Source organism: Strongylocentrotus purpuratus, unplaced genomic scaffold (genome assembly GCF_000002235.5).
Source record: "Strongylocentrotus purpuratus isolate Spur 01 unplaced genomic scaffold, Spur_5.0 spur5_scaffold_15, whole genome shotgun sequence".
NCBI classification, from domain to species: domain Eukaryota; kingdom Metazoa; phylum Echinodermata; class Echinoidea; order Camarodonta; family Strongylocentrotidae; genus Strongylocentrotus; species Strongylocentrotus purpuratus.
This window is the reverse complement of record NW_022145600.1, coordinates 3,523,143-3,540,306: the sequence shown is the minus strand read 5'-3', so window position 1 is coordinate 3,540,306 and position 17,164 is coordinate 3,523,143. Positions and strand designations below refer to the sequence as shown.

Below are 17,164 nucleotides of genomic sequence, written 5' to 3'. Positions count from 1 at the left end.
AGATTATCTTTAATTGTACATCTAGCATTGAAGTCACTACCTTAGCACCACTATCTCTCATCTGAACAATGTTACAAAGTCCCTTTAAGGAATGGCAAAGTGAATTTTCATCATAATGCTGACATTGATTGCGAGAAGCATAAAATAAAAGCTGAGTAAAAGTGCATGCTCAACTTCTGATTTCTGGAATGCATGCCATATTAATTAATGCTTTTCATACAATTCTTAATATTCAATGACATAATTATACAAAAGAGAAAATGTTGAAAAGACATCATACAAACCAATATGATAGAAGTTGATTAAAAAAAAGAAAGGATGTCTAATGAAATACAGTGGAACCTCTTTAAACAAAAGACCATTTGGCCCAAAGAAAATTGTCCTCTCTTATTGAAATCTCGTTATAACAGGTCAACAAAGAACTGGGTTCAGCAACATGATTTTGCGAAAATGAGGCTTTGTTAAAACAATTTCCTTAGAACCAGGTTTCACTCTCATGAATGATGGACAGAAAAATTAATTTGCTTGGAAAATTAAAAAAAAAAAAAAAAAATCTTCTGACTTTTGACTTGCTTGAAGACAAGAGAGGGAATGATGAAGTCGCACATAGGGTCTAGTCTCAGCAAAACATATCCCCGAAAGAAGTAGAACTTCTAAACTTCTAATATTGCTGTAATTTGTTCTGGATAACAAAAGACATTTGTCTTCTTATTACTGTGTAATACTTTTAATATTTATCTTATTCTAAACACAAGCACACTTCTTCAAAATGCTGTGGTGCAAAAAATGATCTGAAAGTAGCACATCAGAACCCTGCAAATCATTCAATAACCCTGGTATAAACAGAACAAAAACAAGGAAAATGGAAAAACTCTTCTAGTAGGTATCCTGTGAACAAAAATCCTTGTCATGATTTTTCTATTTCAGTTTCTATTTCAAATCCATAAACGGTACTGTACATATCTTCTATACATGTTACTCTGCATATTCCAACCAAATAAATTACACTTAAAGCCCCACTGCACTACTTATAGCTACCTGCACCCTCTATAAAGCAAAGGATGCCCAATCAGTGATCATTGATTCCCCATGGTCCCCTTTTTCTTATGTTAATTGAGAGCTGATTTGATGAGATAACCACCTGTAAGTGACCATGCAGGGAGGTCTAGTCCCTCCTGGCCAAACTAGTGCAGAGGGGCTTAAGCCACGTTCAGATATGTGGCAAAACCACAGCGGATTTTAATGACGCGAAGTGCAATAGGCATCACATTTCTGTATCTTACAACACAGAGCTCAGTGAATATGCCCAGGAACTTTGTTGCACCTAGGCAGTTGCCATTCATTTACACGTTTAAAAAACGTGGCAGCTGTTTTGCGGTGGTTTACTGCATCATATCTGAACGAACCTTCAGAATACTCTCTGAAGAATATGACATTGGGTTTCAGAACTGCATGAATGGTAATTTTAAAATTGTAATAACAAAAATTATAGAATAAACCTAATGAGATATGATGGGAATGAACAATTTATAAAACAATAAACATTCATGGAAGCCAGATAGCTGGAAAAAAATGATGCTGAGGCAAATACAAACTGAATTTGGAAGAAATCAAATGGAATATGGAATGAAAACAAATATGGAAGCAGCAAAATGTTTGCATTTTGTAAGTACATCTGAATTTACGGAAAGCCAAAGGGGAAGGGGTGCAATATACAAGGAGGTACATGTCCGACATTCAACTCAAATATTAATTCTTTTTCTATAATCATGAATATACATATTATATCTTTCTTGCTTTACATTGAACAATGATGTATGGAATGGGATCACCTTTTAATATCACTTTAGCTTCCCTAAAAAAAAAGACAACATTTCTTTTGTACAATTTAAAGGAATGTAGCGGTAAAATCATCATTAACTGCTGTGACATTTTAAAAAAACATATTTTTGATCAGTAGCTCTTATTTGACGACATTCTTTTTACTTTTACTTCAAATTACTATTTGTAAAATGAAGTGCATACATGGTAACAAAGTGTTACACTGATATATGTTTAATCACACAGATAATACTGATTCAATTGATTTGCAGTTGATTACGTTCATGTTACAAGGCCCAGTATAAAAATAATGTGATAGGTTGAATAAGGAATGTTATCCTTGTTCATGTTGTTTCTTTTTCTACAATGGCATATTTTCACTCAAGTAACAAACTGTCTTTTGGAATTGACTGGAAGATCGCTGCATGACTGGCATCAAGCTTACAATGAAACAAAAGGAAGATTTGATCTCAAATTATGAAAAAGAGAAAGAAAATAGTTGAGAGAGAGAGAGAGAGAGAGAGAGAGAGAGAGAGAGAGAGAGGAGAGCATCAACTCTATGTCAAATGATATGAATTAATCCGTTTTGCCTCTCTGCAGAACAATTACTAACAAATAAATATTTCATACATTTTTAGAAAGAAATGATGTAAGAAAACCAACGATACAAAATTACGGAAATAGATAAGGACAAACAGAAAAGTTGATAGTATATGTAAGCGTTATACAGGGAAAAAGAAGATATAAAACAATCATAAAATGAAGATAAGTTATCATCGAATAAAGATAACTCATGATCTAGATAAACTCATAAATAATATGTGCCATTAATATACAGTGTCTATGATTTCAAAAATAAATATATATGAAACTCTTTCTACAAAATTTTGATCAAAGTGTGCAAGAAGAGAATATAAAAGTGAATGATTTTTTAAATATTCAAATATTTTAGTGTGTTATAAGTTACTTATTGCTGAGTATGATTGTATGATTATACATATAATGGTATGTGTAGCTGTAGGTTCTGAACATCTTTTGGAATATATTGATTAGAAAAGGAGAGGTGAGATGAGGAGAGGGCAAACATAAGGTATACATGAAGCACCTTCATCACATTGATTGTGATTATTCTATGGGTGCGTTCGAGCGACACTTTTTCACCCTAGAAACGCTGTTGCAAAGACGTTCAGTTTAAAACACGGTTGCTTTCAAGCGATTTCAAGCAATTTTTCGTCAGTTGTAAAAATAAACAGGTTTCATAACGCAAACATGAAACGCTGAAAAAGACGAGTTTTGTAACGTGGTAACGTTCATGTAAAATCACTTGAACGATTTCCCGCAGCTAGTAACCATGTTTTGTAACGGTGTTTTGATTTGTGATCCATGTTTGTGATGCTAGCTTTAAAAAATTGCTTGAACGCACCCTTAAATGCAAAAAGTGGGACATCTCCATGTGTGAAAGGTCTGTTGATATATGGGGCGATTTGAACCGTGTGCTACCTACGAACTGGTGTATTCACACAGTAACACCCAATAATGTTTACTTCTTATGTAATAACTGGAGCAGAGCTGTCAAGGTTCTGAACCTCATACTGTTGTTTCTTTCTGAAGGACGGTCTTATCGAATGGGAAGAGAGGTGGTGACTGAGTTGATGACGATGATATCGCTGACGACGTCGGGGACGATGTCGAGGGGGATGATTCTGCTGCAGGTAACACCACCGGTCTCTTCCAAGGAAGCAGGGGAGACGATGATAAGGATGACGTTGATGACGATGATGATGTGCTGGGTACTGCTGCCATGCTCTGCGATCTCATCTTTCGTCGACTGCGCAGGTTGTCTGACGGAGGTCCTTGGAAGACATTCTCATCATTGAACTCTTCTCTCTCTGGCGATACTGTTAAGAAAAAAAACGTTAACATATACTAATTGGAATAAACGATCATAACTATTCTAGCTTAGATTTGTGCTATAAAAGTGAAAGTTTCCATCGGGTGACCTGTATCAGTGATCACAAGCATTCAATTGTTATTGGCATATTCAAATTAAATATATAAGTATTTGTGTTTCACTTTAAGTTAACACAAGTTCTTAGCATTTCAATCAGTGAAATATTCTTCCAAATGAGAGTTAAAAATTGACCCATTAAATTCTTCATCTGAAAAAAAGTGTAAATCAACTTTCTCACGTATAAAACCTATGGTCACAAAAACTAGCCTACTACTTACGACGTAACTAGGGTTATAATTACTGGGGGTGTTTCACAAAGACTAAGATCGACTTTAAGTTGGACTTAACTATGGCAGGCTTTTAATGCCACTGGTTGCTCTCACCATTATGATATTCAGATAATATTTTTTCCTTCAATAATGAATCATCTAAAAATGTAAATTCTGTAAACTTGTGACCATGATTTGTAAGTCCCTTGAGAGACCAATACCAGTAAATGGTGAGAGCAAACAGTGGCATGAACAGCCTGCCATAGTTAAGTCCAACTTTAAGTTGATCTTAGTCTTTGTGAAACACCCCCCCCCCCCCCCCCTCCCTAGTTAGGGTAAATTCTAAACTTACCTAAAGAACATTCATCATAGAGGGAGCCCTTTCTCTCTGCTAGCACCAGATCTGATCTGCCAGGGAAGGGGGAGTAGATCTTCATCTTCTGGTGACAACACTCAGACCAAGTTTCTGCAGAGAAGAAGAAAAAACATTCAATAAGTCAAAGCACACATCATGCAACACATGACAGTTAAGGAGGTGCAAAATATCTTCAAAAATATACTGTGAACTGATACCCCATTCATGATATATTTTGATGACTCATCAGTATGCTGTGTTACTAATTAATAAATAAATAAATAGCGTGAATTCCTTCATAACAAAGACATGCTGAAAACAAGTTTCAATTCTTAGGTCAATTGGGCTCAATAACAACAGTGTATACTTATCATATCAGTCAATTCAATTAGACCTTCAACTTCAACCATTGACAAAGCATATAAAGTGAACCTGTTCTTACTTTTTTAATCAGTTATAAAGAAGGCACATCAACATCTCTGAGATGGATAGAAGCATTGGTCCTTTACGAGTCGTACTTACTTTAAACAAGCAAAATAAGGTTCCACACATTTTGGAACAAGTCATGAATTAGAAACACCCTAAATCTTTTAAGAATTTGTCATAAGTTGTAAGAAGTTCCTGCTTTCCAAAGAATTCTTCCATTCCGGAAAAGATTTCCCTATTTTGAGAACACTTTGAACAAAAAAAGAACGAAAGGAAAATGTTATTTTCCCAAAAGACTTTCCCATTCCTGAAATGACTTACCAATGTTGATTAGTTGCTGCTCAAACCCTTTTAGCCACATTTCTAGCTCCTCTTCTGATTCTGCCATGAATGGACGTTTTCTGTCAGGATTGTCACCGCAACCGCCGATCACAAACGACAGTGGGTCTGTGCAGCACGTTGATCGGACCGCTGAAGAGTTCTGAAGTAGAACAACAACAAGGTCTCTATCTTTAATTTTATTAGAGGTTACAGTGTCTGGGCTTACCAGTGATATTGTTAAAATTCTTATTTCTTCATTATGCTTTCAGAATGAGAACAAGGTTTGATTTGGGATTCACTCGCTCTACAAAATATCACAAATACTGTCCTAGTAATTAATGTGATAAATAAAACCATATAGGTTATTTGGACAAAGAAAACAAAATTGAAAATACTAATTCTTCCTATAAAAGCATACGTACATGTATGTAAAAAGAAGTAACTGATACCAACACAGTTGACGATTTACTCAACTGACCTGAATGTTCTGACCTTCCTTTGCTTATTCCTTAGCTTTTTACTTTTCCTATCAAACCGCTCCGCAAAAATAATTTATTTATTGTCTATGAAATTTAGTTGGAATCTCCAGTTTATTGAAGTCTAAGTTTTTTTGTCATTACAAGAACTCAAAATGGCCTTTAAAAGTTAATAATGAATTCAATTCATCAGGAAGAGAAACAGAATTTTATCTTCAGAGATTACATACCTTTCTGAGTTGTAGAGTCATGGATGGTTCCCCTAGATTTCCTTCCGTAGGATCATCCCAGCAAATTAGATGAGAGCCTTGTAATCTACACCAAAGTCTGTTTGATACTGGTTTACCTTGGAACTCATCCTGTAATAAGAGAAGTACATCAACAACAGGATATTTTAAAAAATTAATGCATTCTTAACAAAAAAATTGGCAACACTTTAGTGTTTTCTTTAGGTCCTACATGTATATGTAGGATCATTCTAGTATGCAAGATGAGAGGCTTGTAATCTACACCAAAGTTTGTATGTTTATCTTGAAACTCATCCTGAAGTATATCAACGACAGGATAATTTAATAGATTAATCCATTCTTAATATTAAATTGTGTTTTCTTTGGGTCCTATTTGTAGGATCATTCTAGTATGCAAGATGAGAGCCTTGTAATCTATACCAAAGTCCGTTTGACATATGTTTACCTTGAAACTCATCCTGTAATGAGAGAAGTACATCAACGACAGGATAATTTAATAGATTAATGCATTCTTAATATAAAATTGGCAACACTTCAGTGTTTTCTTTAGGTCCTATTTGTAGGATCATTCTAGCATGTAAGATGAGAACCTTGTAATCTACACCAAAGTTTTTATGATACCTGTTTACCTTGAAACTTATCCAGTAATAAGAGAAGTACATTTACAGTTAAGATTTAGCCAGAATGGACAATTAAATCAAGAGGGTTGAATGAACGAGCCATTTCTCTATCTCTAGTGTCATCCAAGATTGTGAAATGATGTTCATTTGACGAAACAAGCAAAATACATGGGATGGTAAAAGTCAAAGGGATTTAAAAAAAATACAATTTTGTTCACTTTTTTTGTAAAACTATTAGGGTAGAAAACGATCCCATAAATTTAAGTGTTTTTTGTTGTTTAATTATCGGTGTCACTGAATGACACCGATACATATCTTTGGTCAAAGATGATTGGCTGAACACATAAGATACTAAACCTGAAATTAACTCTAGTTAGAATTTATGGAAAAAGTGTGTTACCAAAATAAAACTGTATTTAACAGGGTAGTAGCATTCCTCACAGAATAAATTTCTTCTTTTTCTTCTGAGCTTGCAATCCACAGGTTCTTTTCACATCAGGAAATTTATCTTAAAAACAACTGTTGCAGAGTGTCTTACCTGACTGGAAAGGTACCCCGACATGCTCTCCTCTACCGTGCACAGTGGTTGAGCAGCTAGTCGACAACAGATATTACCAAACAACTGCAGCTGGTGTGCTGTGTTATCATCTACAAAACAGAAAACAAATCTATTGTATAAAGCTGTTTCACATACGTCATTAAGTAATGAGGAGTTGTCATTTACAGGAGATAAAGATATCCAGAAGAAGCTTTTCAACTAAATTATCTTTCTTGTGTATCTGAATAATTACCCCCCCCCCTCCAAAAGAAATAAATAAATATATATACCTTTCAGGAACAATTACTGTGCATTCAATTTCAAACACAACTAGAACATCTAACTTCAACCCTAGACCATATACAATAGCTTACCCTAACCCTGACATTAAACATAACCATTATGTTAAACCCAACGCCACCTTAATGACAGGCTAATCCTTAATCCCTTCTCTTTGATGAAATATCGCTAGGTAAACTGCTGAATAATCATTTTTTCATGATCATGCTGCGTTACAAAATGGTAACAATCAACCGTTGTTCCAAAGTGATTTAAAGAGGTGCTGTGGTCTAGTGGATAATTCACCCAAATGCAGGTCACAAGGTACTGAGTTCAAATCCCAGCCGAACACTAACATCCTTTGGCAAGACGTTAATCTACATTTGCCACTCTCCACCCAGGTGTTAAATGGGTACCCGGTCGGATGCGAAAGTTAATGTAGTTTGCTCAGCATTGTGAGCGTCTGTAAAATGACGCCTCGCTGGAATGCTACCAAGGGAGTGGAGAATGTGCATGCATTGTGTGCAGGAAGTCTGAATCCGATGACCGGGGTAATAATATATCTGAGAAGCGCTTAGAGACATCGTTATAAAATATGGTATCGTATAAAAGCAGAATATTATTATTACTCACCGTTCTCTGTGTTGAGATCAAATGTCTGAACTTGATCACTGACTTGCTGTAACCTCAGTCTAGCTCTGGCTACTAAGCTGTACCTCGGCCCTTCATTCTGCTCTTCTTCAGTGGACTATAAGATCAAATAATATTCAGATGTTATCAAGGTGACAAGTTTATAAATGAGGAGGCGCAATGGCTTAGTGGTAGAGCAGTGGTATTTTACTTAAGAGGTCCCAAGTTCGTGACCTTTGGTAAGGCATCTATCCTCATTACCAAGTCCCTTGGAGAGGACTCAAAGCCATAGGTCCCCTATTTGCTAAGAAACAAGCAAATAAATGCTTTCTTAGCAGTCAGGCAAATCAATCATCAGAGCTCAGACTCATTACCAATCGACTTTATGGTGTTGACTAGGAAAGCAAATGTTTCCACGATTATTGATTTTATCAGTAATATGTGTGGATAAATCAGCAATGTACGCATTTCACGTTAATTGTACACCTTCCCAAAACACCTAAATTAAATTTTAAAAATGACACTGTCTTCATATGTAACACTCCTATTTATGATGCAGTAGCCCTCCAGATGGCCATATACGATAGGTAATACATCAGCTTTAGCTAGCCTGTCAGGTACCCATTACTTTTACTTCTGACAAGGGTGGTAAAGAAAGATCAATGCCATGCTCGGGCTTGAATCCACGACCTGCACATCTCCAGTCAAGCAATCAAGCCACTTATAAAAATTCTAAAATACTTGAACTTTTGCTTTTTAATATATTTTATTTTAATGCTACAAGTGGCTCTCCATAATGTTTAAGTCCACCTTAGAGATAAGTTCAACTTAGGATCTTTGTGAAACACCCCCCTGCACCCATACTCACCCCACTGGTTGAGTTGACCTGTGTTCGGTGACCTAGACTTCCCCGCCGTCCCACTGACGCAGAGAGGGCGCTCAACTTGCGTCTGATCTTCTGTGGTGTGCTTGCTATCGTCATGTCATTGTGAAGGTTGTATGAATAGACTTCTAGGATACAGGTGAAATCTGGCTTCACGTTATCACTGCAAAACAACATCAAACATGACAGTCCAATTTATTTATTTGTCAATAAAAAGAAACAAGAAAATTCAACATTGAGAAATATGAGATTTTGCAAGCATTATTTGTTTCATATCACTTTAGAACAGTCATGAGCTTAACAAGAACAGATTAAGTGCTCTTAAATACAAATACAAGAGACAATAAACAGTCGATGATAAATACTTTTTTTTGGGGGGGGAATACTTCACTCTATGTATTTTTGTTATCATAACACATTGGACTGATTTTGTATAAATACCAAGAATAAGTTCATATCTTCAATATAGAATATGATTAATAAACATAAACTTACAAGACAATGACATCTTTGAAGTTGACATCTGTTGCTGTCCTGTCTATATTAGATACCAGTTGAGTGGCATAGATTTGGGTGTCTATCTTCAGCAGGCAGAAGACTGCATACCTGTGATGATCTGCAGGAAAATAAGCGATTAAAAAGTGAGGTGATGAGAACTATCAAACATGTATCTATTTTGTTTTGTTTTAATGATCAGCACTCTTAACAAGGCTTTACGAAAGAAAGTCCACAGTGGTTGTGAATGCTTCAAATAGGAAAAAAGTTTTTTTAACAGAGAGAAAGAATGATAGATATAAAAGAAAAGAAAGAAAAAAAGGTATGAAAAAGAAAAAGTTAAATCAAGCAATTTAAAATATGTTGTTTAATTCTCAAACATAAATGTACTTTGTAAACTTATTTGATTACGAACATACTTGTCAGTTTTTCGTTACTTGTATATAATTCATTTGTTCTATTATATATTGTATTACTGTATGGTTTATATATGTCATTTAATTTGTGGATATTTTGAGTGGAAAATAAATAAATCAAATCAAAATCAAATCAAATCAAAATCAAAGGGTATAGAGACTAGAGAGAAAGACCAAAAGAAAAAAAATGGTGCAAAAAACAGAGACTGAGATGTATTTACCAAAAAATAACATGTTTTTTTTACAAGACAAAATAAACTGTAGATATTTTTATTTTGTCTAAAATAATATATTTTGACTGGAAAAAAGCTTTTTTCTTTCTCTCTCTCTCTTTTATTAAGAGTAGAAACATATTAGGAACAGAAATAAATAAGAATCATATAAAGAGAGGAGGAGAATGTTCGACATCAAAAACAAGATTTGGGGATGTACATGTATTAGAGCCAAAGGTACACAGTATTTTAATCGAGAGAGAAAAAAAGCAAAAAGAAAGAATTAACATAGAGAAACATTAGAAACATAGATAAACATTAGAAACAGTCATAAACAAGGCAGGTGTTGGTTGGCATGGCAATAAAGCTCATTATTTAAGGATGAAACCTATCCTGACTGAGTCACGCTCAAGCTGTGTCTGGTCAAATAACTTTGTTTACTTTCATAAATTGGAAAGAACGGTAGCATATGTCACGATTTCGTCTGCAGAGGGGCATATCGTTTATCATGGGGTGTTCCTGTTTATGCAATGGGCGCTTGGACGGGCCAATGATGGCTATTCTGTTATGATTTACATGTATCTTCAGCTCATCAGAGCTCGTTAGAGATGCAGTACATGCCCTGGGAGTAGGGGAAGTCATTTGTCTCTTAAGAGAAAGTAAAATACACAAACGTGTCAGAATGATATATGATGAGGATGTCTTGGGCCATCTCCGTTTTGCTGGGTATCTGTCTTGTTTGAAGGGCTTTCTTGTTTTTTGTTTTTTTCTCTCTCTCTCTCTCTCTTTTATAAAAAGTAAATAACAGATTGCTGGGGAACCAAACTAAATAAGAATCATATGAAGAAAGAAGGAGTGTTTGACATCGAAAACAAGATATGGGGATGTATTTTGAATCATTTATATCCATACACCTCTAGAAACTAATGTAAAACAGGCTCTCTCAGAACACATTTTATACCTAACATTTATATACTCAAATTTAAAGAAAAAACCCATCAAGCTAGCTAGGGTCTGTGACATTATACACACCTACTAATTGCTGAAATGTAGTTGAAATACAGCTCATATCATTTTGAGGAATTTGATCTTTTTTTTTAATCAAACAAATGTATTCATATGTGATACTATGCAATGTTCAACCACATTACATTTCACTGGATGTCAAAAAGCATTCCATCGACACAATCAAGGGTAAACAAACGTCAATGGGCAACATTAACTAAGCAAACACAAATCGTGGGTGCGTGTAAGGCAGGCATTCATGTAGCTGTCAGATTTGAATCGGTATTACACACAAAGGAAGCGATCGTTAGATCAATTTAGCTTTACCTTATCCACCTGTCCTCGCGTTCATGCTTGAGAATTGCCAATGGTGTAGGGAGAAGTTACCCATGATTTTCCCTCATTAAGGCGAAAGCGTGTGAAATGTCACATTGTCTGTCTGGCATATTTAAAGGGAGTGTTCAGCAGCTGCAGTTATATACTCATTAAAAAAGGAGAAGTTTGCAAGCTTTCATGCTTTAGAATTGCTAATGGTTCTGGTGGTGTTAGGAAAAGGTATCCATCATTTTTCTAATCAAGGAGATAGGGTGTGAAATGTCACATTGCCTGTCTGGCATATTTAAAGAGACTGTTCAGCAGCTGCAGTTATAAACTCATTATAAAAAAATTGTAAGCTTCCATGCTTGAAAATTGCCAATGGTTCTAATAGTGTTATTGGTACCCATCATTTTTCTAATTAAGGAGATGGGGTGTGAAATGTCATATTGTCTGTCCGTCTGTCTGGTGTATATAAATATATATATATATATATATATATTACTAAAGGCATCATTAGAGGGACATTTGGAGTGAAAAATGAGTCATTAAGTAGACATTGTGATTAGGAGGACAATTTGGTGTCCTCTTAACGTTTTTTACGTTTTATTTCTCGTGGAAGGCCCAATTTTGTTATATATCTCTCTCTATATATGTAATTTTACTAAAGGCGTCATTGAAAGGACATTGGGAGTGAAAAAAATGAGTCATTAAGTAGACATTAGGGTTAGGGTTAGGGTTAGGTTTAGGGTTAGGTTTTAGGGTTAGGGTTAGGGTTAGGGTTAGGGTTAGGATTTTTATGATGTCCACTTAATGTACCATGTAGGGTTTTATATATATATATATATATATATATATACATAAAGAATGCTCAGCAGCTGCATTGTTAGAATACATGTACATGTATAAACAATAATGTTTGTGCTTTTAATACTGTCTTTAAAGATTTATATGGAGTGATTTAATAATTTAGTACAAAAAAACAATATGTCTCCTAACTAGGCCTTGTACTCCCCACTTTTTAGGGTTCACAAATGTTTGAAATACTGAACAGATCTTATTGCCACTGTCACACACGCAATGCAGATTATTGAGAAACTTACAAATGGAAAAATTTCAGAAAAATAATCTTAATAAAATACAATCTTACAAATTGACAGTCCCAGTTTGAATTGAAGAGGTGTTGCTAGAGGCATTCAATATCCAAATCACATTGCACTTTATACAATAAAAAGCACTTCTTTAAACCATTGTGGTTAAATCCATTGTGGGGTACGCATGAAGCCATTACAGGGGTGAAAGAAAGGGGAAATCTTCTATGACAGGGGTACAATGAGCCTGGGCATGAATCTTCTTAAATGAGGTGTGGAAAAGATGTGATGTATTGTGGGGGTGGGGCCCATGAGGGGCGGGGAGGGGCGGGGGGGGGGGGGATGGGGGAGGGAGGGCAGCATTATGTGGCTTCTTCTTTGTGAGTGACGGCATGGTGATTATCATCAGTCATGTTAGCTGAATCACAAATTGCCTTCTTTTCCTTTTTCTTTTCTTTCGCCCATGAGAACACTTGATTAATTTCAATAGCGAAGATTTTCTTCTCAGGGCAATTTCAAGTTTTATTTTCCAGAGATGGGGAGAAGTGAGACTTTTTTTAAAATGAAATCAAATAGTTCAACTTGTTAGAGACTGCTTTATTTCATTGAACACGCATTTCAAATGAGTTTCATCCTTCAGCCTTTTCACACACAGCTAAAATTCTATAAACATGACTAGTATAAACGTGTTTCGAACGTGTTTAAACTAATCACGAGCCTTTTTACACACAGAAATTTCGTTGCGATCGTTAATAGTTTCGTGATTAACTACTGCTCGTAAAATGCGCAGTAGTGCCATTGCGCATTGAAGGTCATGTCATGTCATGTCAATCAAAGCGCACGCTCCATCCAGTTTAAACACGTTTAAACACGAATTTCCTTTCACACACAAAATGTCAAGCTCTCTAGATACGAACTTCGTATCTGCAGCCTGCTTTTAGGGGCGTATGGATCGCGACTTCGTATCTATCCCAACATCGTATAAACGATGTTCACACTGGGAAATTTTGTCTATAAACATGTTTAAAACTGTTGAGTGATTCTAATCATCTCTAGATACGATGAATTTTAGCTGTGTGTGAAAAGGCTGCTTGACGCTTGAGCAGTGTCATAAAAGCCAAGCTGAAGCCAGGGTAATAATATTACTGCAGGGCCCTCGGGGAGAATAGTATTAATAGTAAGTACTGATGAAGCTACCCTGGGTAACCAAGACATAAGGCGTGTCTGCACTATCTCGAGATTGCCAAATATCCAGCTATTTGAATTATCCCGATCGCAAACTATCCAGCTTATTTGCGTCTTCATTAGACCGAAGTAGCAAATTAGCTGGATAGTTGGTCGGGATAATATCCCAAGATATCTCGGTCTAGTCTGCGGTTTTCCGTGTTTACTCGAGGTCAGTGGTTGCGAGGTCAGCGCTGAGCGGTATAGATCGCATGTGCGAACCGGAAATCGTTGTGCATGATGGGATCGGGATAATTGACTCCGTACTTCGGTCTAATGAAGACGGTCGCAAACTATCCCGCTAGTTCGGAAATAGAAGGATATTTTGCAAACTAGTCCGAGATATCTTGGGATATTATCCCGACCAACTATCCAGCTAATTTGCCACTTCGGTCTAATGAAGACGCAAATAGCTGGATAGTTTCGATCGGGATAGTTCAAAATAGCTGGATATTTGGCAATCTCGAGATAGTGCAGACACGCCTATAGTAACAGATCAGCAGTAGTAGATGTACATGCACATGATATTTGTATCATAGTCTTTAGTGGGTTCACTGAATGGTTTAACTTGTTCTTTTAAACTGAAGAGAACCTAAAGAAACATTAAATTGATTTAGGGCATATTCTGGTCCACTGTACTTATTACAAAATTAATAAACATAATCAAACAGAATACTGGTAAACACAACCAAACAAAAACCTTGAATTAACACGAGACAACAACAAATATTGTAATTTGTAGAAATTATAGAGCCCATAACATGTTAATTTCATATTCCATTGGCATATATATATATATATATATATGAAGCTAAACTAAATGCTATTTTATAAAGCACCACATATAGAGTACCTATTAGGGGTATCTAAAAGGCAGACACTCACAGCAAGTTGCCTTAATACAAAGGATGTCACCACACACAGTAGCAAATTTGACTCTTTACAATGTTTAGAATGAAGTCTGTACAAATATGGGAATACAGAAGAAAAGGACAGAGTGATATTATTTTTACCTCCTTTGTTCTTGATATGGTCCACGCCTCTCAACATAAGGGGAATTCGTAAATCTAAAATAAAAATAAAAAACATAAATAAGTGTTGTTTTAGTTTCCGAGTGGTGAGTCAACACACCAATTACAGAGCTGGGAGACATTGCCAGGCATAGCACCAGATGGAGGGGCATAAATCGAGACTTAAAAAAAAAAAAAAAAAAAAAAACGACTTTGAGTTTTTTTGGCGGCAAAAAGGTGCGGTTTATACACTGTTAATTACGGTAAAGTTAGAAATATTGTAGTACCTTCAAAAGATCATGATTTATCGTCCTTGCAACATATATTTACTTCTTCCAACTTTTCTTGGATGAATTGTGTAATTCTACACTGGCTTACATCATTAAAGGGGAAATCCACCCTGATATTAAGTTTAGAGAAAATTTAGAGAAACAAGGTCAGTGAAAGTTTGAGCAAAATCTGGTTAAAAAAAAGAAAGTTATTAATTTTCAAAGTTGCAATCAATCAAACACAAATTGGCAATTCTGTAACGTATCTTGCGCATATCTTCTCTCCATTTACCCTTAACTTTATATCAGAGTGAACTTTCCTATTAAAATCTACCTCATTATCAATCTTTGGACTTGTATCATCTTTCTTTACTTCTCCCATTCCTTACCTGAGACACACACTGTAGCTCTACACGGCTCAATCACATCACCTCCTGCTTCCGCTTCTACGCCCGAATCACTGCCGGCGCTCTTGATCTTCCGCGACGCCGCCCGATCCGCGAACTCTGCCGTCTTGCGTCGCTGGAGCTCTGACATGTACGAGAGGACGCGCACGTTGGATGTGAGCAGGTTTTTCGCTGCTTCCAGGCTCTGGGCTTCCCTCTTGCAAGCCACGAGGAGCTTCCGCGTGCCCTCTCTCATCTTGATCTCCAGGTCGATCTTCTGTTGCATGTCATAGTCCTTTTGAAATAAACAAGAAATGTATGCATTTTTAAAAAAAATTGAATACCTACACAACTTTAATTTTTTTTCTTCAAACAAAAATTGCATCAAAATGAAGTACATGTACCGCAAAAAGAAAAATGACCCCCAACATAGATAAAGGCTAAATAAAAAGAAAGATAAGAATAAAAACAGAAGTTGACAAGTTTGAATTGTCAGTAGAAAATTAAAGAACTGTGTGTACCTGTATATGGTTTTGTTTCATTTTTTTTTGGCCCTAGAAATGAAAATATGTTGTGAACCTGGTGAAAAGGGCCAAAATATATTATCTACCGGTAGACTGAAAAGCTTTTTATATTGAAAGTAATCAGAGTATCTTGAATTTTACAGAATGCCCTACTGATTTACAGCATAGCAATATTTTTATGCACACTCTGTATCTATAGCAAATCAGGAAATTAAGAGAACAGATGGTTAAAAGGGAATTAGAGAGGAATCTTGAAATGTCAGAGAGAATATCTATAATGATTTTAATAAGGAAGTTTCAGAGCAACAGGAGGAAATAATGTATTAAATAAAAAAGGGAAATACAGTCTTCCTACCAAAACCACATGAATTGACCATCATTCTGTGATGCCAACCACATACATTGTACATGTAGACCTTCACTCAAAGCTCATTGTAATCTCCCAATCCATGCTGCATAATGTGACACAAGACAACCCTCGATACTGAGAAGGGTAATCAACTTGACTGGGCAGTGTTCATCAAACTTTTAATAACCGCCATCAGGAACCACGGACACGCTGATGTAAATCTGTAATTTGACTTTCATATGGTACCAAGCTTCTTAAGGAGACCTTTTTCTGGGCAGACTTTTATTATGGAACATATACTGTACATACTGTATTTACACAGCCCTTGCTACGTGACAGTCTGTGACATGGATTGTAATTTAAAAAAATAACCATAGACATGTGCAATCAAAACGTGATCGTATAGCTCAGGTCACAAAGATTTTTGGCATCAACTGTAAAGTAACCTATCATAAAAGGAAGAAGCCAGCAATTCTCAGATGAAGATCATTTTAGCAGTATGTTTTTCATGTCTTTACATTAAAAAAAAGAGAAGAAAAAAAGCAGGCGGCCTTTAAAAAGGGAGCAGACAGGGATGCTAAACATGTTTTTTACTTTAATAGGCTTATTAATTTAATAGTCTTTAATCAAAATAGTTCAAACTCTGCATCTTATATTATAATTGATATACAGTGTGCATTTAACAACCTGTGTGCCTAGGCATCCTCCTTTAAATATGTTTGAGGTAATGGCTGCATATTCATAAAAAATTTAAGATTATTTCTTACAAAATGCACCCTTTTATGTATGCAGCTTCTGACAGTGCCCAGAGCTCTTCAAATTGACTTCAATTTGAACAAGAGATGTGAACAGAGAGAGAGAGAAAGAGAGATGAAGAGAGAGAGAAGATGGGAGACAGCTCAGGTCATAATCATACATCCAAGGGCACTAACATATTATTGGTTCTTGTCACATCTTGGTGGTGCCTTGAAAATTTCATTTCATTTCGTGCAATGCGCTAGGCATTAAGGGGACTGCTTGCATCTCATAAAAAAATACATTGATATTGGGT

General features: G+C 35.8%; 1 protein-coding gene across 2 annotated transcripts in view; it reads right to left on the bottom strand.

Moving 5' to 3' along the window:
* Window positions 1–319: 319 nt before the first annotated feature.
* LOC115918215 (rhotekin-like) overlaps window positions 320–17,164 on the bottom strand; it is a 37,942-nt gene continuing 21,097 nt past the window's right edge. For both annotated transcript variants that reach the window (XM_030985381.1, XM_030985382.1), the window contains exons 3-12: window positions 15,244–15,535; window positions 14,589–14,642; window positions 9,313–9,433; window positions 8,803–8,980; window positions 7,938–8,052; window positions 7,026–7,135; window positions 5,850–5,978; window positions 5,144–5,303; window positions 4,394–4,507; window positions 320–3,719 (exon numbers count right to left, since the gene is read on the bottom strand). In XM_030985381.1, the coding sequence (XP_030841241.1) occupies window positions 3,409–3,719; window positions 4,394–4,507; window positions 5,144–5,303; window positions 5,850–5,978; window positions 7,026–7,135; window positions 7,938–8,052; window positions 8,803–8,980; window positions 9,313–9,433; window positions 14,589–14,642; window positions 15,244–15,535 (1,584 nt within the window). In that variant the 3' untranslated portion in view covers window positions 320–3,408. The remainder of the gene's footprint in view (window positions 3,720–4,393; window positions 4,508–5,143; window positions 5,304–5,849; window positions 5,979–7,025; window positions 7,136–7,937; window positions 8,053–8,802; window positions 8,981–9,312; window positions 9,434–14,588; window positions 14,643–15,243; window positions 15,536–17,164) is intronic.